This window comes from Sylvia atricapilla, chromosome 2, assembly GCF_009819655.1.
Source record: "Sylvia atricapilla isolate bSylAtr1 chromosome 2, bSylAtr1.pri, whole genome shotgun sequence".
Lineage (NCBI taxonomy): Eukaryota > Metazoa > Chordata > Aves > Passeriformes > Sylviidae > Sylvia > Sylvia atricapilla.
In genome coordinates, this window is record NC_089141.1 from 98,255,091 (window position 1) to 98,278,397 (window position 23,307).

Below are 23,307 nucleotides of genomic sequence, written 5' to 3' on the forward strand. Positions count from 1 at the left end.
TGGTTTCCAGTTAAGAGAAAGTATAAGACAACAAGAAATGGACAGGACATCTGTGGACCTTTGCACACAACTGCAGAAAGAAGAGCTGTGTCCTGGGATGTGACTGATCCCACCTAGCAAATGCAAGGATTTATTGCAGCAGACATATTTCAATAGAACAAAAGATCGTTGTCTTGCTTAAATCCATTGCTTTCTTTTGCTGAGGTGTTTTTAGTTCCAGTTTCCATAAGCAGCTCTCTATCCATCAGAAAAAACATCTTGCAAAGCAATTTTCTGGCACTGCCCTCGCTCTTTGAGCTGGTCTTCGTGGAGAGGGACCCCCAGAGATGCATCTAATGGAGAGGGAACAACTGTCCTTCCACACCTCCCCAGCCCAACAGCACACCCAAGGGCACCAACAGACACCTGCTGGACTTGTGACCACACAGGGTCCTCCCCACTCTCACTTCCAGTAAAGGGTTCCTGCTTTGTACAAACACACAACAGCACCAGAACATTGTAAGTGCCTTTTGCTTAGTTGGCAGGAGAAATAAATTTATGCAAATCAGTTTTAAAAAAAAACAAACACCACCACCAACAAACCAAGCTGAAGACAGCACCCATCTAATTTTTTTCCTGCTTTTTTGCATCTTTCTCCTTTTCACTAACTCTCAAGTAAGCAAAGAAAGAATTTCTCGAGTCCAGCTCTACATAAAACATCAACAAAAGGCAAGATTTGGACAGTATTTGCATTTTAGTCTCATCTTCACTATAGTTTTATTTGAAGGAAATATTCTGTTCACTACCTGCCTGGAGATGGGATTGCAAGAAATTAAAATTCAAAACTCTATAGTATCAGTCAATCCACAAAATTAGGGCTATAACTTAAAAACTGAATGAAAAAAAAAATAACAAGCAAAAGAGTATGAACTATTTATTTCTGAGAAAACATCCTACAAAATTGTTGCTTAACTACCATTAAACTGTTAACATAAAAATAGGAAAGAATCTGATAAAATATATTCCTGACAATCATTTAAGTCCTGCATTACATTTTGAATGGTTTCAAATACAGGTTTTTTGGTTGTTGTTGTTTTTTTTTTTTTTTAAAACCTCACCTATAATGAGCTTATTCAGTTTGCATCTTGTACTTTTACAGTTTATAACTGGGTAAGTGTTGATGCATAAAGCTGTATTTCACCAGTGTTGACCACAATTTTTATGAAAATAAATAAGTAAACACATGGAGATGGTACAAGCTAAGCATACAGAATTCATCCTTATTACACCTGGGCAGAGAAATTCAAGTAAACAGAGTCATACCATGAAATTTTCATAAGAAAAGCAAACTAGAAGCAATATCCTCACCTGGTTCTCAGAGCAATTTCCTCCTGGTATCATCATTATTACTATAAACTCATTGGCTGAAGTTACAAAATAAGATGCCTAAAGGCAAAAGTAAAGTTAGTATGTACAAAAATGTTTCTTCACCATCTAGAATATAATGAGATGGATCTCCAGCTTTCCACAGTGTCACCAAAGCAGGGATTCTTCCCACTTTAATGTCCAGAAATTAAGCGTGAGGTTCATTGTCCATTCCTTGCCTGTTCAATGCAGATTCAGCTTGACTAAGACACTGATTTTACAGAAATATACTTTTCCCATCCCTGATTACCTGCTTTTATTCAACCTCTGTGAAGACAGATGTCTACTTTTCTTTTTGGGCATGAGGAAAACCACATAGAAGACCATCCTAAACCAGACAGTTAATTTTTACTCAAATATGTGTGATTAATTAGGTCAGGTAAGTGACACATTCCCAAGTGTCTCTATCACCAGAGGAATTAGAGATCTAACTGTGCTTGTCATTTTGTCCCATTAGGGTAAAATTAGTGTCCCACAAAACCAACAGAACTGTGCTGTGTTTGGTCTGCAGAAAGGAATCAAACCATCACACTGGATCCCTATAGCCAGCAGTCATGTTGTGCAGACAAGGATTTGAATTGTGATTTACATCAAATACCAGCATCCAGGTGTGTGATTTACATAAAATACCATTTGATCTCTCCTCTCTAACCTTCCACTTGCACGAGGCAGGCTGGCACAGTAACACACTGGTAAACACCAAAATCAGCTTTCATATATTTGAAGACTGCCAGTCTCTCCACTTCTGAGACGAGGACTCTGTATCTCTCATAGCTGGTGTTGGTATAATGTCACCAGTTTCTGCACTCCCAGCCCACCCTCACGGAGTCTCCACAGTGATGTGAAAAAGGATCTCAGGAAGCACTGAAGTGTGTGGCTGCCCCTTCAGCTCAGGGCTGACATGGCAGCCCCTCAGGGACCTGGGCATGCTGCTGCTCCCAAGGTGGTGCAGATGCACTTTGGTTTAGAACTCCAAAGGAAAGGTGCAATGGGAAGAAAAGCTGGAGTCTCAGCATCCTTGCTCCCACACGTATCAGACAGCTGATATCCCCAGAGGAGCACCCAAGTGAGCAGAGAGTGGTCACAACTGCACTTTGGTTTGTGGCAGCAGGACCCATTTCTGAAAGGGAAAGAAAAATGCCCAGTGTTACCATTTAGCCGGAAATATTTGTTCTCATGGCCTCAGAGGAGTAAGAACTACACACATCATGCACTGAGTCAACTGCTCAGCAACTGAGCAGGGGGAAGTCCACTGTTTTTTAAATTGGGAATGGGCTTTGATTTCACTGTTTGTTTTATGACCATGCATTAGAGGCAGTATTATTACCACTCCCATGGAAAATGCTATGAATGAGGCAGCAACTCTCCCAGAAAAGAATACTATCTCACTCTTAATATTTTCTGGGGTGGAAAAGCTGTTGTCTTTCTGGTGCATGCTGAAAAATACTTAGGAAATATCACCTAATTTTCAGGGCAGAAAAGGGGAGCACTCAATGCCTGCTACTGATAGCCTGTTAGCCTGTGTCCTTGAAAAATAACATGCTACAAGGATAAAATGGGTAGTTCTGAAGTGTAGTTCTTCTACGTCCCAAAGTATCTGAGGTAATTGCCTTTATTGGATGATTAAAAACTTTTGTCCCACTATTATTGCACTATAGGGGGCTGCGACCTATTTCATGGTCATCAGCAGTGACCTATTTGCTGTCATGGCAGAAATGCTTGTTTCAGATGCTGGCCTAAATGCAGATGATTGTTGGTTGGTGCCTATCTGTCTGCAGTGTGATACCCTTAGAAAATAACTAACTTCTGCCAGAGGGCCCTCCTTGCTTGGCAAGTAGGTTCAGTTGGGTTTCCTGCCCTTACCCGTGGTGGTGTGGGCACAGCCCTGACAAGTGACAGGCACGTGAGCACTGCTTACAGAGAAAGTTCTCTAGCTCTCCTGGTGTGCCTGATTTTTACATGAAAGGATCTTACTGCTGGGCTGGGATATGTTTTCTTTGTAAGGGGCTGTCAACCACAAGGCCTCTGAAAGTGTGCCGAGTATCAAGTAATCTATTTTAAAATGTTACACTAATTTTCTGTGCTTTCAAGGGGGCTCTCATGTTGTATTTCCAAGCTTCACCATGAAACCACGCAGGATTGTTTCTTTCCAAGTGGATTTGGTGGGGTTAAGGGCAGTGAGGACTGAGCGAGTTGGTCAGTCCTCTGCTTCTTAGACCTGGGCTTTTTGGAGACCAAAAGTTGCCATAAATTATCATTGCAAACACAAGCAACACTAGGGATGAAAAAAGTCAACAAACCTTGCTGTGTTATTAAAGGCACCATTTTGAACATGGAAAGGCTCAAATGTGGAGAAGGAAATGTTTCAGCTCATCTGGGAGGAGAAGTCCACTTATTTTTTGATGCTGCTTGTATCCAAAGCACCTCCTGATGCACAGGCGGCACAGCTGCATCAAGGACAGTGGCCCTGGAGAAAGATCCAGGGAAGAGGTTACACACATGGCTTTATAATGCCAAGGCTATAAACCTGAAAAAGCAGCTGGGCAACCCACCTCTTGCAACCCACCTCTCACCAGGTTTTGACGCTCAGCAGTGAAAAGTCAAAGCCGCATCCCCCAAAGGACACCTGCCCCCCTGCAATCCAGTCCATGCCTAGTCACTCTGTCATTACTCAGCTGGCATCAACAGCATCAGCCTTTCCCTTTTAAGCTGTACAAATGTTTGCACTGTCTGAGAAGAGATGATTGATACTACTCTAAAAGCCCTTCCCTCCTCTCACTCCCCCAGTGAGATCAAAGTTTTCAGTCCGCTGCTTTCTTAAGGCATATTTCATAACAGTGACGAACACAAAGCAAAAGAAACACTACACAGTCCTTTATTTAAACCTCCAGGTTAACTGATCCCATATCAATAGATAGGAGCCCTGACGAATTTTTGTCACTTTATAAAAAAAAAATCTAAGTATAATAGCATTATACACTTGTTTGGGTCACTTGTTTTTTTCCACAAAGAGGAAGATCCTACATGCATTTTTACCTGTGGCACCTGTTAGTGTTCAACCCTCCAGAGCATTGTTTGCATGGGGTGAGGAGTGTGTAGGGTGGCAGGGGCTGTGGGAGGGCAGGTAAGGAGATGGGCACCAAGGAGGGGGCTGGATGCAGGGAGTGGGGAGGACACGAGAAGGGACACTGCAGAAAGCAGGAGGGAGGTGAGTGAGCTGGGAAGGGACAGTTTAGGTGCCCTCCCTCCTGCAGAGGAGAGGGAAGGAAGGGAGACAACAAAAATGTGGTGAGGTGGCAGCTTTGATCAGCTTTTGAGACTTTGCTCATGCAAGACATCACATTTCCAGCAGCTCTGCAAGGCTGAAAGCTGCTGTGCTATCACAAGGGCCCTGCACCCTTCTGCTAGGAGCCAGAATATGAGTTGTTACCCTGTTCTTGGGTACAAAACAAGGCAAGCTGGTTAAACTATTTTGCAGTATCATACTGCACTTGTGCTTGACTGATCCCACAGATAAATGCTCTGCCTGCAAACATCTCACTAAAAAAAAGCTTCCATTAAAAGAAAAAACAACCAAACCCAAAACATGAACACTTATCAAAACACGAGCAGTGACACTACACTGGAAAATATTTTGCAAGCACAAGCACACTCTTCAAAAACACAGTACATTTTTGGAGCATTCACTAATTCTCCCACCCACATGCAGGACTGTCCCTGAGATGTAAACAGGGCATGGGATGGTCCAGCAGCATGGTGAACTGCTAGGAAGGGAACCACCACATGTAGCACACCTGCTCTGGGCTGGTTCTGGGAGGGTGACTGGGTCAGCACGCTCACCAACTCATCTCTGGTGGCCAAAAACCACTCCCTGTAGCCTGCCAGACCATGGGCTGCAGGGCTCCAGCAGCTGGGCCCCAGGGGAAGAGGAGTCTTGCATGGAAGCAGGGCAGGAGAGCAGCTTTTGCACCACTGTCCCAGACTGCAATTGCTCAGCCAGCCAAAGAAGCAAGACATCAGCTGTCCACAGGCATGACCCCACACAGAGAAGGGCACATTGGAGAACATCAGAAAAAACACTATTGAACAGGAAAATTCCCTTCAGGCATTTATTGCTTCTGATTTTGATTGCAGAATTTCCCTTAGAAAAGTTTCTCACTGCCCGTGCTGTCAGCTCAGCCTGAGCAATGTTTCCAGACCAGCTCCACAGGGTGTGCCTGAAATGTTCCTGTATCTCAAATAAACAGGACACATGCAGTGCCAGGGGAGCCAGGAATCAAATGCAGCAGGGACTGGAACTCAAAGAGATCACTGCTCTGTGTGCCATAGATTAGGCTGGGAAACCAAATATCTGTTGCTCATGCACAGCACACACAGCACAGGTGTTTCCATGCTACTTTCATGTTATTATTTTAAGCAGGGTCTGATTCATCATTTTGTCATTCCAATTTTACCTGAGTGTAAATATTTCTATGGCAACAATCCCATCAACATGTAACTGGTATGGAACCCACTATCACCAATTTGTTTAAAACAATGAAAATCCAGATTATTTATTAATGTTTATAGCTTGCTGGCTGAATGAGAAAATCTAAGGAAGAAGACAAGTACAAAAATGAGTAGACACTAGAGATCTTATTCTAATTTCCCACAATAATAATAAGTAACATTTCTCTCTGTACTTCATTAAATATTTCATAATCAATAAAATAAAATAAATTCATCTGGAACTATTTCATTTACAAGTAAGAAATGGACTCTTCCTAAAATTTAAGCTTATGGTTTGATACTGCTGTGATAATTCAGCACATAAAGTTGGTCTTTAGAGAAAGTCTAGTGTATAATTAATATAAATATATAATTCCATATATCATTCCTGTGCAATTTTCCCTAATGTCCAAAACAAAAAAATCATGTAGTCTTTCATTTTAAAGATACTTTTGCATCTATGTAACACTTGGACCAAGAATAAAAGTAGAGGGCAAAAAATTAGAAAACAAGTTCTTCAATACACTTTTTTTTAGTATTACATGCATTAAAAATTTGGGGGCTGTAAATCTCCATTTATGCATTTGTGCTGAGATGCCTAAACCTGACCATTAACTGCATAATCAGAGATCCCAAACCTCATCCTCACTATCTAGCCTCAATTCCCATCAGAGGTGATTTGCTGTCTGCATTTGTCAGCACACTCTAGAACACTCCTGGGTCTACTGCTGTCTGACATAAGGGAACTGAGAGATTTTCACTGAATTCAAAGTTATAGGTAATGAAAAAAGCTACCATTAATTTCTAAGGAGCCTTTTTCTTATCAGCTTAGGTTTATCCACCCTAAACTCCATTTTGTAGTATATGGTGAGCTCCCTATGATTGATTCCTGATGCAGTAGATTCAGGAGGGGTTATTTTTCTTACCATGATCTCTGTTAGTGCACCATTATATTCTGGCACTTGATCAATGTTCCTATGTCAGCAAATGGGGGCAAGCTCAGTTATTCCCAGTTTTCTAGTGCTAGCAGCCTGGAATAGCATAGCCTTGTGCAATAGTCTGTGTGTGTTTTCCCTAAAACAATTTCTAACGGGCACCTTCTCTCTGCAGGAACAGTTGGCCCACAGGGCAGCCAGGTGGGACCAGCTCCACTGGCCTCTTGTTTTCAGCGTTCTTCACCCAAACATCTGCTCCAAAGTCCATCAGCAGCTTCACCAGCTCCACACTGCAATTCCTGGCAGCCGTGTGCAGAGGGGAGTCCAGGCCCTTGCCGCTGTTCACATTTGCTCCTGAGCAGTAAGAGAGGGCAAAGAATAATGACAATGAACAATGACTAAACTACTAAACTAAACTATTTTCATTCACTGCACTAGCTGCTACTTCTCTGAATAACACACAAGTGCTGTAGCCTGCACACAAATGCTGTAGGGTTGGATTCCTTTACGCCAGGGCTTGATGCTACAATTTGCACAAGCACAACTCTCACTGGCTGAGGAGTGGGGCTGTGACTAAGAAAATTATCCAGGAGGAATGGTGCATGAGGAAGTCCTTCACCCACAGCCCAGCCCAAGAATATCTTGAAACAAGACAAAGGCACAGTTCCACCTGTGGCTCACTTTTGCTTCCCATCCCTTAAAATAATGCAGGATTTCAACATGTTCTGTAATGGAGGCTTAAGATGCTGGGATTCCCAAATGCCAAAGTATCTCTTAGGGAAAAAATGCAAGGATGGAAAAGTTCTAGAGGTCTTTGGGAGAAGAGGGCATAAGCACCCCTAATGAGAGTTCCTCCATTCACTAGCCTGGATTAATGGCTAAGAAAGGTTTTTATAATGTTTTTATAAAGTTTTTACAGTACACATTCCCACATACAGGAGGCAGCAGAAAAAAATTAGCAGAAAAAAGAAAATAGTTGCAAAACATTAAATATTTAGATTCATTTGTATTTGACTTCTTCCGAAAAAAGGTCATTGTACTAAACAGTAACCAACCTAAAAGATGATATATGTGATTCTTGCTTGTTTTTTCTACAGTAGCTTTGTTGGTCCATCACTTTTGTACTAGCTATGTGGCTACTTTTGGTTATATGGCCCCATTTGGCTAGATGACCTGTACTACTGTAGATAACAAGAAATGGTTTTGTGCAATTATCCAAGCATTTAGACTTACAGCTAGATTTGTGTGATGCAAAGGATATAGTGCTGAACCTTCTGTGTTGGAAAGGTCTCAAACTTTTTATGAACTCATTGGAAACTAAAACATGTTTGAAGAAATACTATGTAAAAGTGGCTGAGTCAATTGTTTTAGATAAAGAGAAGGTAAAAAAAAATTAAAAAATGAAATTTCTTCCTGTCCACTTCAAATAACTGCACCATCACATGCATAGACACTGGAAAGGATAGCTTGTTCCAGGCACAATCAGCCATGTGAAATCATGGATCGTCCATCTGTTTTTTGGGAGCTATCAAGCTGAATTCCTGGGTCAAGAAGACCCTGACCACCCTGCTACCACATTAAACCAGGGCTGCTATTAGGAGTGAAACATTTCCTGGTCCCAAAGCAGGAGCTCCTCTAAACCTTTGATGTAAAGACAATCCAAAGATAGATGTTGCAGGAAACGAAAGTACACCACTCTTTTTTTTGTTGTTTTTACCTGACTCAAGAAGCTTCTTGGCACAGTTCAGTTGCTGGTTCTCACATGCTACATAAAGTGGAGTACCCAGGTGCTTGATGTTGTGATCTACATTTACCCCACGGGACGCAAGGAGTTCAACACATTGCACATGACCTTAAATGGGATAAAAGAAGAGTCAACTCACAGAGATCAGGCTTTTTTTTTTTTTTTTTTTTTTTTTTTTTTTTTTTTTTCCCTTCCAGCAAATTCTCTGTTGCAGCAGTGTAGTTTGGCCAAGATTCAATGTTTTATTAGGAGGTGGTAGTGTAATACTTTTATCCACTCCAATGGATCCAGCCAGCAAAACAGAAGCTGAAAAGCCACGTTCAGCAAAACAGGCTAAAGCCTCACAGGATAAAGCCCTCACATTTCATCTGACTCATTTCAGATGTCTACTGACAATGAGATTAATTACTCCATGTTTCTCTCCACTCCTTTTGAAGATAGCCAGACATCTCCCTCAGAAGTCCACATTGTAGGCAGCTGACTTAAATAAGGCATTCCCTTCCAGGTGTCACGACGTGAACTCAGAGGATCTGACAGCTGAGCTGACCTGCCTTTGATGAGCAACAGGGGTGGGAAGAACTGCACCCCTCAAGATGAGACCAATTAGCAAGGCATTTTACATGACCCAAAACAAGAAAATGTTCTTCTTTATCTCTCTCCTTCACTTCCACACGTTGCTAGCAACACAGAAAGGAGGGCTGATGCCTGTGGGGTTACCTCTCTTAGCAGCTTCGTGGAGGGGGGATGCCAGGTCACAGGGTGGCTGTAGGCTGGCTCCATGCTCCAGCAGTAAATTCAAGCAATCCACACTGCCACTGACGCAAGAGTTGAACAGTGGTGTGTGCCAGTCAACAGTCACTCCATTCACCTGGGGGAAAATACCACAATCTGGCAAGTTTTTTCTGTCCTCTCGGTATTTCAGAATTGATGATAACTAACCAGCTTCTCAGCAGAAAAGAGAGGGTTTGATTTTTTTTTATTTAATTCCATACCAAAACTCCCCAGTGCTTCTGAAGACTACATATTTCATTAAAATGATCATTAATAAAGTATTCTTTTAAATTGCTCCCAAGTCTCTCCTAGTGCTAAAAAAAAAAAAAAAAAATCAGCAGGGCAACTCCAGGGTCTCTCAGAAGTTATAAAACTAAATGCATGAGCATTTCTCAGTTATCTTAGCTGAAACATACCTACTACCCTTGGCCCTCTCCTGAAACAGTCCCTTTTTGGCTGAAAGTGTGCAGCCCTTCCTTATTTTTTAATTGTTTTTTTCTTAATTTTAAACTGAAAGGTAATACCAGGTTAGATAATGTATGTGTGAGTTAATTTTCTTATTCATTATAATTTTGACATTAGCTTGAAAAGTAGTGTCCATGAGACACCATTTCACCATTTTACTTGCATCACGTTTGCATTTTCTTCCCATTTTATTGTCAGTTGATCCTAACATTCCTGTGCCTCTACTTAAGACTCTGCATATTGATACCAACAAGATTAATGTGTGCATAAAATAAAACACACCCTTAACTGCTGCAGGATTAGAAACACTTTGCAAGATGAACTTCCCCTTGTTCTTGTAAGAGATAAGAACATTTCATCCTCATTTAAAGAACAATAATAGCTGCTGCTTATATCTGTGCTTTTTGGATTGCTTTGTTAGGAAGTGCATTTCATAAGTACCTTAAGGAGGGCTAAGTACAGAGTGTAAATCACAGGGATACGCTGCCATGAGAGCACGTAGCATTAAAGTGAGGTAATACAACATTCTAACACTAGAGACAGTGGTCTGTCCATCACATACTCACCTGAGCACCATGTTTTAATAGGACACTGGCACAGGCAGCATGACCCCCTAGGCAGGCTTCATGGAGAGGAGACACCTGGTCTGCTGTAACAAGATTGACATCATTCCCCTGATAAGATAATGGAAAACATCATTACAACCAACTACTAAAACCCCCATACAAAACCCAACAATTTAAAAAACAAACCCCCACACCAAAAAAAAAAAAAACAAAAAAAAACCAAAAGAACAAAAATAAAACCAGAAACAAACAAACAAACAAACAAAAAACAAACACAAAAACAAACAAACAAAACTATCCCAAAACTTTCTTTAAAAGCTTTATGTAACTAGACCTTCCTCAGCTGCCTGGAGCAATTCGTCTCAAAAAGTAAGCAGATGAAGGGGATGAAGAGGCTGTGATGTTTTGGCTGGAGTGGATACTGGCACAGCATACCCGAGGTCATGCCTTGTACACACTGAAAACCAGCACAGAAAGCTCAGTGGACTGTCCAGTGAGACAATACATCCTGTTAGGAACTCAGTGTGATTTGGTTTCTACTACACCGTGGATAGCAAATTCTGAAATAAAAGAAAGTGACGAAAAATTGCTACTAGAGTTCTTGGCAGGGTCACGACTGCTGCCTTTTTCTGTCACTGCTGAAGCCTTCTGACCTTCTACCCACTGAGTCTGTGTTTGTTTGACTGGGTTGAACCCTGAAATGCTCTTGAAGTATGTTCTGCTCTTTACCTCGAGGCAACCACTGAAGGAAAGAAATGCATTAGAAACATTGGTTGGATTCTACAAGATCTTTTGTTTCTAACAATCTTGGTGCTCCAGAAGATTAAGCTGGAAGAGTCTCCAATACCCCTTCCCTTTCCATCAACTCCTTCACAGGTTAAACCCAGGGGTTTTGAAGAAACAGAGCAGTGAGGTTTAGAAATCACTTCTACTATCCCTGACCTCCCGGAGTGGGACCAGTGCCCTGGGATACGCTCAGGCATTCCAGGAACAAATGTCTGGGTGACTGAATTGAAGCCTCAACCAGACCCATGACTGGGTCCAGAGCTAGCCTTCAGCTGGGCCACCAAAAACTGCTCAGGGGAGTTGCAGAGGAGCAGCCCTCTGCCATCCAGAGATCCCAGTGATCAGGGTCCCATTCCCTCTGCCAAAGGTAAGGCATCACTCAGGAGAGTTCAGTACATCATCAAAGTAGTGCACAAAGCTTGTGCTGGGCAAGTAAGTGATTGTAGAGAAAAACAAAGCCTGTTGCATGCAGATTTCACTGTGGCCTGGTTAACACAATTTTCTCACCATGGAAGTTTCACAGTAAAGCACAGAACTGCATGAATCCACTGAACAAACCCTGCAGAGACCACAAGAACCCAGCAGAGAGGTACCTGTTCAATGAGCCTCTTCAGAGAAAGCAGACGCCCATGGATAGAGGCCTCATGTAAAGGAGACCAGTCGGAAACAAAGTCTGTATGAAAACAAAGACAGGAAAAAGGCTAAAATTCTATTTCACTAGCATACTTTACTTCAACTTTGTGACCTCCATTCTACTTTATTTGAGCTGCCAAGATTTCTTTGGAGCAGATGCTGTGAGGGAGACAGACAAGAAGATGGTTTATCTCTGGGTGCATTTTTAACTCATCCTGCATTTGCACTGCACAGCTGCATTCCCCTTCAGAAGACAGGAGAGGGATTTGCAGAGTATCACCTGGCTCTGGCTGAGCTTGTCCCCCTCTCTGAATTACTTCCAGAGCCTTTTTTTTTTCCCAACAAACTTACTACATTTTAACAATTAACTCCAAAGAAATAGGTTTTGAAGAGGGTTTGGCTGATCAGTCATTTACCCCTGCTCAGAGCTGGACTAGAGTCAACAACACTTGGCAAGAGAAGAGACCAAAGTACAAGGAGGCAAACTGTGCTACCTGTTGATTCTGTCTTTCAGCTTTCAGTGTTTGGTACGAGTGGTACATTTTAAGCAAAAGCTGTGTTCTCTGCACTGCTGAAACCACAAAGTGAGGTACAGCACGTATATACTGTGCAAATATTAACAGAGGAAGATCTTCAGTACTACAGATTTTATGGCTCAGAGGCAACTGACAGCAGTAATCCCTCTGGGAGATATTTATGTCCCAGCATTCAAAACCCAGTGTCTGCTCTATGTCAATGTCCCAGGTTCCCCCTGGGAAGGAAGGGAAGCCTCTACAGAGTGCACTTCACACAACTTCCTGCAGAAAAAACATTTCACTGCTCTCTGGATTCATCCCACTCTCCTTCCACTAACTACAGAGAAAACTCCAGTGACCAAGCTGCTGGCTGAGTTGCTGAGGTTCTCAGGAACTATAATAGAGCATATGCATGGAATGGAATCCTTAACAGTGGGAAGCTTGCTTTCAGCAAAAAACACTAATAAGCCACTGTAATTCTTTAAAATAATCTTTACTTACACATAAGCTGATGATCAGAAAGGTCTAAAATTAAAAGAAGGTATATTTAGACCAGAGATAAAAATGAGGTGGTGAAATAATGGAACAGGTTACCTAGAGAGGTGGTAGATGTCCCATTTCCTGGAAAGATTCAAGGTCAAATTGGATGGGGCTCTGAGGAACCTGGTCTAGTGGAAGGTGTTCCTGCTTATTGCAGGGGTGTTGGATGAGACAACTTTTAAAGGTCCCTTCCAATCTAAACCTGGCTATGAGTCTGTGCATTAGCTTTTAAAGAAATTTGTATTCTTTGTTATTAGCATTATTTGCGCACTGCCTGACTCCTCCTATGTTCCATGCGCTGCATCCCACTACAGTTACACAGTTTCATTAGGTTCCTAAACATCCTCCAGCTTTAGCAAATGGACAGCTAATTCTGGAAGCTGTGGTTCTGATTCATAAGGATACCAAAACCAGGCCACAATTAGTAAAGCACAGAACTATTAACTCACTAAAACAGCTTTGCTCTAAGTGATGTGTGTCAAATTGATGCTTATCTGACTGTGCTGTTGTTCCTGTTGATCCTGCCTGTGTTACAGTCAGTTGTGTTTCCAGGGTACATAAAAAGCTTTTCCCCATTTAGAAACTAATGCCATTGCCTAAATTGCATGAGTTGTAAGGGAAGTATGTTTATAGAAACTCTAAAAATCTAGACTGAAGTAAAAGATCTTTGAGCTGCAACTGGAACTATTTTGGTACTATGTGCCTGTACCAACCTGTGCATTGTACCAGCTTGTTATATCATCACATCAGAACTCTGATTACTAAGAGGGACACATCCATGTACAGATTTTATCCATTCAGTCCTTGCTTGAGAAAAGACAGGCTTCTACTGAAACTCTAAAAAAAGCCAGACCAGCCATTTGTGGACTGGCCATTAGCTTGCAATTTTCCAAATCTTAACAATGAATTTAAGATTGACCACATAAGCATCAAAATAAATGTCAGTGAAAAATAAAAGAGATATGTGCTAACATGTAATCTATCTGTGAGTTCTGTAACTGAGAGAAACTGAGAGTTTTATCCTAGGTGGAAGTGGAGTCCTATGGAGCCCTATGGAGCCCATCACACAAGCCTTGGATCCTTGGGAAGAACGGTACTAAACACCTGACTGATGACTAATTGTGATGGCATAACTCCAGAGCTGCTGCCATGAACTGCACAGCCCCAGGCTGATGCCTCTTCTGCCCCACCTCCATCTGCAGCAAACACCTCTAACCTGAAGCAATGCCAGGGAGGCAAGCCCCCTGGAAGGGATGGCAAATTCCCCCAGTTTCTTGACCCAGGGCATCACCTTCTGGCAAATAACAATATTTCTATTTTCTGCCTGCTCCAGGCTGGAACTCATGTTTCTTGCCTGGAAGAGGAGAACGGCTGCAGCAGATTTCCATGCCTCACTGCCCTCTTTTACACTTCACAGGAGGCACACTGTCACAATATAAAAGATCTGTATTGTATTTGATTAAGGCCTAAGCCTTAAAATGTCAGTTCCAGCTGACTAAGGGCTTTTAAAACCCTGAACTAGTGACTTCCATAAATGTGCTCAAAACCCTCTGCCCACCAGAGTTGCACATGAAGTAGCAAGGCCAAGGTATGTGGCTGTGTTTACTGTATTTACCACCACTGCAACAAGGGTTCCTGACTGTCAAAATTAGGTGCAACTGCTCTTTTACAAAGAAACAAGATAATCTGTCCAAATTTGAAATTTACCTACACCTTAGCCCACAGGGATACTGAATCAGACCCCAGCTGTTCAGCATCTAGACAGCCAAATCCCACCGGCTTTCAGTGGCTTTGGGTCACCTAGTTTTCCTTCCACTGCAGAAAACTCCAGGCAGCCCAGAGGTTACATTAAACCTCTGGTCATGTTTGCATTGCCATCACTCAGGCATGTGTCACTGGCAGGGTGGTGCATACAGAGGGAACTTTATAGCAATAACCATGCACATATGCAAATTCTGGCTGCTCCCTGTGCACAACAGAGCTCTCACAGGACCTTTCTAGAGCACTGAGTCTTGTGGTGATGGCTGAAACCACTTTTTCCAGCCTCTGACCATGTGAGGGCAATGCACTCTCTGTGCCTGCCCCCAGGCTGGTTTCCTTCCATGCCTCTCACACACATTGCAGCTTGAAAGGGGCTCTGAAGTCCTTCCAGTGAAGGTATGCTCTTGCATTCATGTTTGCAGATACAAAATCCTAAGGCATTATATAGAACAGTATTACAAATGGCTTTTTTTCATACTCAAAGGCTGCCCCTTAAAGTCTGTGATCTACATAGCCTGAGCCAGATACATTCCCACTGGAAACTGACTCTGCTAAGGAACAGGCAGACACCAAAGGAATGGACTAAACTTTGATTTTCAAAGGACCAAATGATCTGTGTCCAGCACTGTGCTATGTGGGATTCCCTCCTTCCACCCTCCATTTTGCTGGAGCTTATCTCCAGTGTGGACTGGTTCTATTCCCACTGTTAATAATACCGTTGTGCCTTCCCTCTCACCCCAGCCTCAGGCTGTGCATATATGACACATGTGAGAACAGGCAGGCTACACTGCAGACAGACTGGTCAGCCTTGCATTTTGGTTTTATGGCCTTAATTTTCAATTTGGTATTAATGGTATTTCCTGAGCAGCCCAGGAAAGGAGCAAAGACACCGTAAAGTCACATTTTCTGAATTTGCCTCATTCCCTCGCCATCACGTGAAGGAGTACCTTCACAGAAACAGAGCTGCATGGAACACATCCAGCTAAGGATATGCTTCTCCTTTTTTACCATGTCATATTTTCAATGGCTCTGGGCCAGACACAGAGCAATGATCAGAGTGAGGCCATTTGTCTGACTAACTGCTCACTCCTCTGTGTCCACAGCAGCGTTGGTCACAGTGCCATTGCAGAAGAACCCAGCAGGCTCAGCCCAATCAACACTTAGGTCTGTTCATCTTGAAGACAAGGGGAAAGGATAAAAGGTAAAGGGAAAAAGAAAAAAGAAAAAGAAGAGAAGACAAAAATGTAAAGCAAATATTAAAATAATCTAAAGGAGACAAGGAAGAAGGAAAGTAAGGGGGAAGGGAATGAAAAGAAAGAAAAAGAAGAAGAAGAAGGAGAAGAAAGAGAAGAAAGAAGAAGAAAGAGCAGAAGAAGAAGGGGAAAAAATAGGAAAAAAAAAAAAAGAAAAAAAAGAAAAAGAAAAAGAAAAAGAAAAAGAAAAAGAAAAAGAAAAAGAAAAAGAAAAAGAAAAAGAAAAAGAAAAAGAAAAAGAAAAAGAAAAAGAAAAAGAAGAATCTAGCCAGTGTCGAGCTTCCTGCTGGCACTCATTTCAGTCAAACATGCCACATTTCAACTTTTCACTGTGCTGCGGTCCAAGTACTGCATTTGTTTCTGCTTGCACAAAATGCACTACTAAATCAACCACCCTTTTCTATGATACAACTGAAAACCAACCAAAATTTCAGCATCAAACAGAACTAGTTTTTTACAATCCCCTCATTAGTACAAAGGCGTGGGGGTGTTTTGTGGGACGGACTGAGGAGCTGTGCTGAATCAGGACACGGAGCAGGCGCTGCAGCGCGGCCGTGCCCCTCGCTGCGCCCGGCAGAGCCCAGGCTGCGGCAGGCAGGAGCCTCACTCACCCCTCATCAGCGGGCTCCATGGACACGCCGCAGATGCCTGGCCTCCAGCTCCTTGCAATTTGCCGGCATTTCCATTAGTTCTCTCATCATCCATCTTCCGCCCTGTCTTCCCTGACCGCTGTCTCTTCACTTTGTGGTTAGTTTGCGGAGTTCAGATGCCACGGTCCCCGTGAGCCCGCAGCGGCCGGAGCGCTCTGGGGAACACACTCCGCACCATGAGGGCAGCGGAGCCCGCAGCAGCCGGGACGTGCTGCCGGCAGCTCTCCGAGCACAAACCCGAGTACCTGGGCTGGGGTTTAACCAAAGAGCCCCGGGGCTGCCCCGCTCGGCAGCCGGCGATCCAGCCAAACGAGAGATGTGCCTGATGTCACATCCTCCGCAACGCGACGCCCAATCGGGGCGCCCGCCGTTCATTTTTTTTTTTTATCAGGAAGGAAAGTCTTCGTTTGCCAAAAAAAAAAAAAAAAAAGAAAGAAAGAAGAAGACAGAGAAAGAGCCAGTTCAACTAGTTGAGCGGAGTGTGGCTGCAGGGGAAGCGCAGGGAGAGCCCGCAGAGGCTGGGGCAGGCAGCGCTGTGCCCCGCTCCGCAGCCGGGGTGATTTGTTAAAAAAATATGGATATTGATCTAATACCAATATCCAACCATGACGGACAAAGACTCTCTAACAGTTTGAAGTTAGAAAGTGTATGTTTATTACGACGCCGGGCAGCGTGAGGGATAGCTCCCAAATACACACGCGCAATTTACAGATGATCACAGGGTCTTTTTATGGACAGGAGTATTCAATACCCAAAACACAAATGCATATTCATAACTCTGGTCCATCCCATTCCCCGCTTCGTATGGTAATTAGCCAAAAAGCAATTAAGCATGCGTAGTTCGTTCTTTGAAATGGGTCGGTGGTCCTTCTTATGGGGTGGGGTCTCAAAATGATGAAGTAAGATGGGTCTACCTCGCTTTGACTTTTTAACCTTTTAGTCTTGGTGACACCTGGATCCTATCTGATTTATGATCACGTTGTGTTCTTGGAGTCTATTGATTAAGTTAACAGGTCTCCTGATTTATCAGTTCCTTAAATCCGGCTTCTGTTAAAAAAAGGGAAGTTTACCTCAACAATGTCTAGTTAGTAAAGGGAAGTCTACGTCAGCAATACCTAGTTTAACTAAAGTCCTTAATTCTTCAAAATTAATATCTCACTTCTGCTGCTGGTACTTTTGCTGCTGCTGGCGGCTCCGAGCGCTGCCTGTCCGCACACAGCCAGCTCCACTCCATCCCTGCGGAAGGTGGAGAGGACACTGCCCCGGGGGCTCGCGTCCCTTCACCCTGTTCGGCTGAGTTCACTGAGTCACAATCGCACCAGCGATTTTGTACCAAAACAGCATCCTTTTAAACAATTTCTCAGCTTAAACAAGCCATCACAAATTAAACAGCACTGAAAAAAAAAAAAAGTCATTATTGTTCATTATTGTTCATTATTGTTTCAGGAAGACCTCTGCCTCATTTCTCTGGGTCTGTTTCGCAAAAGTTCTGTTCTCACAGACCATCTCTATTTACACCATTTTCCTCTCCAATTTATTATAATTTACAAGCACAAAATCCTTCTTCTGAAGGCAGAAGTTTCATGTAAATTCTAGGCCGTGTAATTTTTTTTCCCCATGTGGCTACTAGAGCAAAATTTGTGTTTGTGTATTTGGGGATTCAAAGTTGTTAATACTAGTCTAATTCTGACTCAACTGAGCCTAAGAAACTTGACTTTAATTTTATTTCTCTGTGTAACGTATACCAGAGATCTGGAATCATATTTGGGGTTTCTTTGCCCATATCTTTAAAAATAATGATTTATATTAAAAGATGCAAACAGCAGCTGAACATTATCCACAGACCTTCACAGCAGGGAATCTGTGACAGCAACCTGGGCACAGGTGGGGACAGGACCAGCCCTTTCCATGGCTCTCCCTGCTGAATGCAGCATGGCCTCCCATGCTGGATGCAAGCTGACACTTTGATCTGCTTGGAAATTACCTTTCTATGGTCTCAGCCATGATTTCCATGGTCTCCATACATTACATGGTCTTAGCCATTTGCACACTAAAACTGTTGTGGGGAAAATGTGTTAACAGAGAAAGTGAAGCAGGTATTGTTTTTGAGGATTGACATGTAAAAGGAATGGAAAAATTATTTTTCTCCCTTAGTGTTACTTGTGTTTAGAGGTTAGGTTACCACATCTTGTGTATGACCGTATCTCTAGCAGATCTAGTATTAACAACCATGTCAACAATTCCACCACCAAAAGGAATCAGCATATGCATCCAAAAGTGCAAGCTCAGAGCTGTGTCGTCATGTTCTCTGATGACCAAGAAGATAAATGCAGTAATGACTAGCAAGATTGAGTTCCTCAGGAAGTTTGCAGATTACATGAATTTGGAGGGTGCAGTTGACATTCCTTAAGGACAGGATGCAATCACTGGGGACCTGGACAAACTTGAGCAGTGGGCCTGCAGGAACCTCATGATGTTCAACAAGTCCAAGGGCAAGGTGCTGCCCCTGAGTCAGGGCAGTCCCAGACATGAGCACAGACTGGGAGAAGAAGTCATTGAGAGCAGCCCTGCAGAGAAGGACTTGGGGGTTCCTGTGGATGAAAAGCTGCACAGGAGCCAGCAGTGTGCACTTGCAGCCCAGAAAGCCCCTGGCACCCTGGGCTGCAGCAAAAGCAGCGTAGCCAGCAGGTCGAGGGAGGGGATTCTCCCACTCTGCTTTGCTCTCATGAGACCCTACTAGGAGTGCTGCATCCAGCTCTGGGGTCCTCAGCACCAGAAGAACATGGACTTGTTAGAGCAGGTCCAAAGGAGGACTACAAAGATGGTCAGAGAGCTGAAGCACCTCTCCCATGAGGACAGGCTGAGAGAGCTGGAGTTGGTCGGCCTGGGGGAGGCTCTGGGGGGGCCTTACTGTGGCCTTCCAGTACCTTAAGGTGCTTGTAAAAAAGAGGGAGGGGAACTTTTTATATGGGCAGATAGTGACAGGATAAGGGGCAATGACTTTAAATTGAAAGAGGGCAGGTTTAGATTAGATCTTAGGAAGAAATTCTTCCCTTAGAGACTGGTGAGGTGTTGGAAATGTTGCCCTGGGAGGCTGTGAATGTCCTGTCTCTGGATGGGAAGGAAATGTTCAAGGGCAGATTAGATGGTACTCTGAACAACCTGATCTAGAGAGTGGCATCCCTGGCCACGGCAGGACTTGGGACTAGATGAACTTTAAGGTCCCTTCCAACCCGATTCAGTCTGTCATGACAAGTGTGCTCCTCTGAGTTACATTTAAGATGCCTTTAAGCTGATATACAGCCAGATTACAGCAGAGAGTAGCTAGAAAACATGGATCCTGAGTATGATGGATATAAATTACCTCCTGATAAATATAAATTATCTCATATCATGATGGACATGAAGTAGCTCCTGCTTCAGCTAGCAATTCAGACATACCTGCAGAGGCTTTGTGTGAGGCTTTGGGCTGGTGTTCACAGTAATAGTATTTTACCATCTAGAGCCACTTACTTCTTAAGCATCATTTTGATGTGAATGGCATCATCAAGCTAAATTAAACTCCCCAAATAACACATCCTAAAACCAGGGGATTCCTACAGGTTGTTCTCAGCCTTGCTGAGAGCTGGAACATGCAAGAAGGCTTTGATTCATCTAATCTCCTTTGTTGCTGATCTTTTTTGGAAGCAAGCAGAAAATTCTCCAGTTAAAAGAGAACATGTTTTAACATCAACCTGGATCTCAAGATACACAGCACAGAACTTCAAATACAGATTAGAAACAGCTTACACAATACAGACACACCAGAGCTTTTAAGCATTGCAATACTATTTTCCATTTAATTAGCAAATACACCCCCAAGTTCTACATGAACAGGCCTAGCTACAGAAATTACTTCATCCTTATTCAAGTGCAGCCATCCTTAGTGGATAGAAGCGCACAGTAAAGGGGAATCTACAACACTTAATATTATTTTTTTCTGTTTACAGCATGTTTTATAAAAGGAATAACTTTTTTTTCTGCCTTCAAAAATCTAAATTGCTGCAAATGTGAAAATGCATTGCTGGTAGATCTGTCTTGGTATGACAATTCAGCATTGGTTTCTGAGGATGCAAACCACAGGATTACAGAAAATGGAAAATTGGACACAAAATATAAGATTTGTTCAATTTGACTTCAGAATCAGGGTGAGAAATCCTAGCTCCTCCTTAGGACTAATGAAGAAATATAGGCTTTTTCAAACCTTGACTTGTCTCATCTATTTCAGATGTCTGCTCTGGTGGAACACATGTTGGGATTTTAGAGTCAGTCTTCACAGACTGTAAAAAGGATCCCTAAATCATGAGCAGAGAATTAGATGTGTATGTGGAAACAGCTGAAGCCCACTTTAAAATATGGCTGAGCTGACAGCCAAGGGTCCCAGCTCTGACACCCCTGAGCACTGTCACGGGCCTTGTCCTGCACAGCCTCTGGGTGCTGCAGCTCAGGGTGAAACATCTTCAGCCCAGACAAAGGCCAGCATTGCCCACGGCCTCATCCACAGCCTCACCTTTGGAGTGGCTGTGTCTCAGAGAGCAGGGTTTTGACAGACAGCTCAGACAGGTTTGTCTGCATTGATCCACACTGTTGCTCCCTTCCTGGCTCCTGACTCTCAGCAGAGATTGCCCAGTACATGGGACAGCAGCACTGGCCACAAACTGATGCCACAGCTGTCTCAGAACATGGTCCATGGGGTCAGCTCAAAAACCTGTAAAAGCAGTTTTCTTCTCCAGCCAGTGAACTTGAGCCCTGAGACCCTAGCACATGCTACAGACTCCTCTAAGGCAGTAATTTCCAGTCAGCAAGCAAGGCAAACATCTGGGACAGCCACGTTTTAAATCACAGCAGTTCAGTCTGCCAGAGTTTGCCTGCAGGAGTACTAAAGCACTGGCGTCATTTCCAGAGGTACCTGTGTTTTCTTGGAAAGCTGCTGTGAAATCCTTGAACTGACTCAAAGTGGAAAAGTTCTCCCTTGGAGAAATTATTAATACTGTCCAGTTCTTGCATCCCCAATTTCCTTTCCTCAAATCAAGTCTCTCCTCCAGAGGCTTTCTTTCTTTAACAGTTTTTCTGGCATGAAATGTTTTCATTTTCCTTCCTCTCATCTTCACAGAAACTTCCCTTTGAAAACATCCCATCAGCCTGGCTGGGGACCAGACAGATTTCTGTGAGTAAGTGTTCCCTTCTGCAGGATGGCCGATTTACTTAGCAAGAGAGATTCTACATCAAAACAAACAAAATAACCCTGAAGAAAGCATCAAACATATCTTGGTCGCATCTTGGCTACATCAGTAGCACCTGGATCTGTGCTTTAATTCATTGCAGATGTGTAGAAGCACCAAGATTTCCCAAGGAGCAGGACAAACTTTGCATGACAGTTTGCAAACAAGGTTATTGTATTTTCATTGTGGCAAGAAGGGGATTAGGGGAATTCTTCCCACAGAGAGAAAAGCAACAACAATCCGCTTTTCACCACCTGGTGCCAGTTTTCTCTCAGTGAGCATCTGTGTAAGCATCTTCATATGTTGCAAAATATATCTTGACATTGCTTTCTGAACTGGATTTAAATCATATGTATGTACTCCTGCTCAGGCAAAAAGAATCCAAACCCTGAAAGTTGGTGGGTTTAAATTTGGTTTGGGTTTTGGGTGGGGGGTTTTCTGTGGTTTGTTGTTGTTTGTTTGGGTTTTTTGTTTGTCTAGGTTTTGTTTGTTTGTGGATTTTTTTGGTTTTTGAGGGGTTTTTTTTGTTTTTTTTGGGTTTTGGGGTTTTTTTTTTCCCCAAATCATTGTGATTTCTATCGTTTGTGGGGGGTTTTTTGTCCTCTCTCATGGGCTGCAATCACGATTTGCCCACACTGCCAGGTGAATAGTGTGGTGAAACATCTCATGTGACAAGTACACACCAGCAAGCAGACAGTAGATTTAACAACAGGAAAAGTGTCAACCTAGTCCTTGAGAGCTGTGGTGTTTTTCAGCACAGTCTGCCAGCATCTGGGAAACTGTAAAGGTGGTCTTCTCCAATACCAATTTTTAAGTGAAACTCAAATCCAGGCATAGAGCACATTTCAATTTTTTTCTTCCTCTTTTCTAACTCTTCATTATTAGTTTTGAAAAACAATGGGAATTCTTTGGTTTTCTGGCAAATCCTTTTAGTTCCCAAACTTTCCAGTGTAAAATAGCCATTTCTGAAGGAAACAAAATTACTTCCTCAAAGATATGAATTTTGACAGAAACTTCACATTATATAAAGAAAAAACAAAACAAAACAAAAAACCAACCAAAAAAAAACCCAAAACAACCTAGTTAGAGTTTTCCACTAATCCCAGTGGTTAGACCAGAGTGGAGAAAACCCAAATGTAGCAAAAACAAGCTCAGAGCCACAGAGGCCAGCTGGGTTGGCCCTCATAAGCAGCACTCACATGGTAAGTCCCACACAGAGCATGTTCCCTGCATGGTGGGTCTTCCCAAAGAAAGCAACTTTTCATGCCTTTCCCTAGTACAGTAACAGCAGTAACAGCTAAGGAGTATTGAAAAGGCAGATGGAATGGTGAAAAAGGGGTCATGGGATGGAGGTATCTAATGAAGGGTCTCCTCTGCCCTGGTGCTTCTCTTCCCTAGTTTCACTCGGGTTAGATGGGGTTTCACTGCTTATTGGGCACAGTACATTTCTCCCACCCACACTCACAGGCTGCTTTCCAGACCTTGGAGGTCATCTCTATAAGTTTCCTCCACGTGCCACATCTTTTCACACTTCT

General features: G+C 43.0%; 1 protein-coding gene across 4 annotated transcripts; it reads right to left on the minus strand.

The window, feature by feature from the left end:
* Nucleotides 1-900: 900 nt before the first annotated feature.
* On the minus strand, nucleotides 901-16,839 carry ASB9 (ankyrin repeat and SOCS box containing 9). 4 transcript variants are annotated; one of them, XM_066313896.1, is made up of 8 exons: nucleotides 16,473-16,839; nucleotides 11,753-11,832; nucleotides 10,374-10,481; nucleotides 9,289-9,439; nucleotides 8,545-8,679; nucleotides 6,990-7,181; nucleotides 3,705-3,871; nucleotides 2,393-2,524 (listed from the first exon to the last, which is right to left on the minus strand). In XM_066313896.1, the coding sequence occupies exons 1-7, from the start codon at nucleotides 16,564-16,566 to the stop codon at nucleotides 3,747-3,749; spliced, it is 885 nt and encodes a 294-aa protein (XP_066169993.1). In that variant the 5' UTR covers nucleotides 16,567-16,839; the 3' UTR covers nucleotides 2,393-2,524; nucleotides 3,705-3,746. The 4 variants fall into 4 exon arrangements, 3 of the variants coding, with proteins under 3 accessions (XP_066169992.1, XP_066169993.1, XP_066169994.1); XM_066313895.1 differs by lacking the exon at nucleotides 3,705-3,871 and having other exon boundaries at nucleotides 901-2,524; XR_010743000.1 differs by lacking the exon at nucleotides 2,393-2,524 and having other exon boundaries at nucleotides 3,754-3,871; nucleotides 6,819-7,181.
* Nucleotides 16,840-23,307: the final 6,468 nt, after the last annotated feature.

What these genes read in the sequence shown, in the direction of transcription:
- ASB9 (XM_066313895.1), bottom strand. Translation starts at nt 16,566, where the DNA reads ATGGATGATGAGAGAACTAATGGAAATGCCGGCAAATTGCAAGGAGCT. An exon ending in TATTAAAACATGGTGCTCAG is followed by an intron (nt 9,440 to 10,373) that starts GTGAGTATGTGA and finishes ATTTTCCCCCAG; the next exon opens with GTGAATGGAGTGACTGTTGA. An exon ending in ACTGTTCCTGCAGAGAGAAG is followed by an intron (nt 2,525 to 6,989) that starts GTGCCCGTTAGA and finishes TTTCCCTTTCAG; the next exon opens with AAATGGGTCCTGCTGCCACA.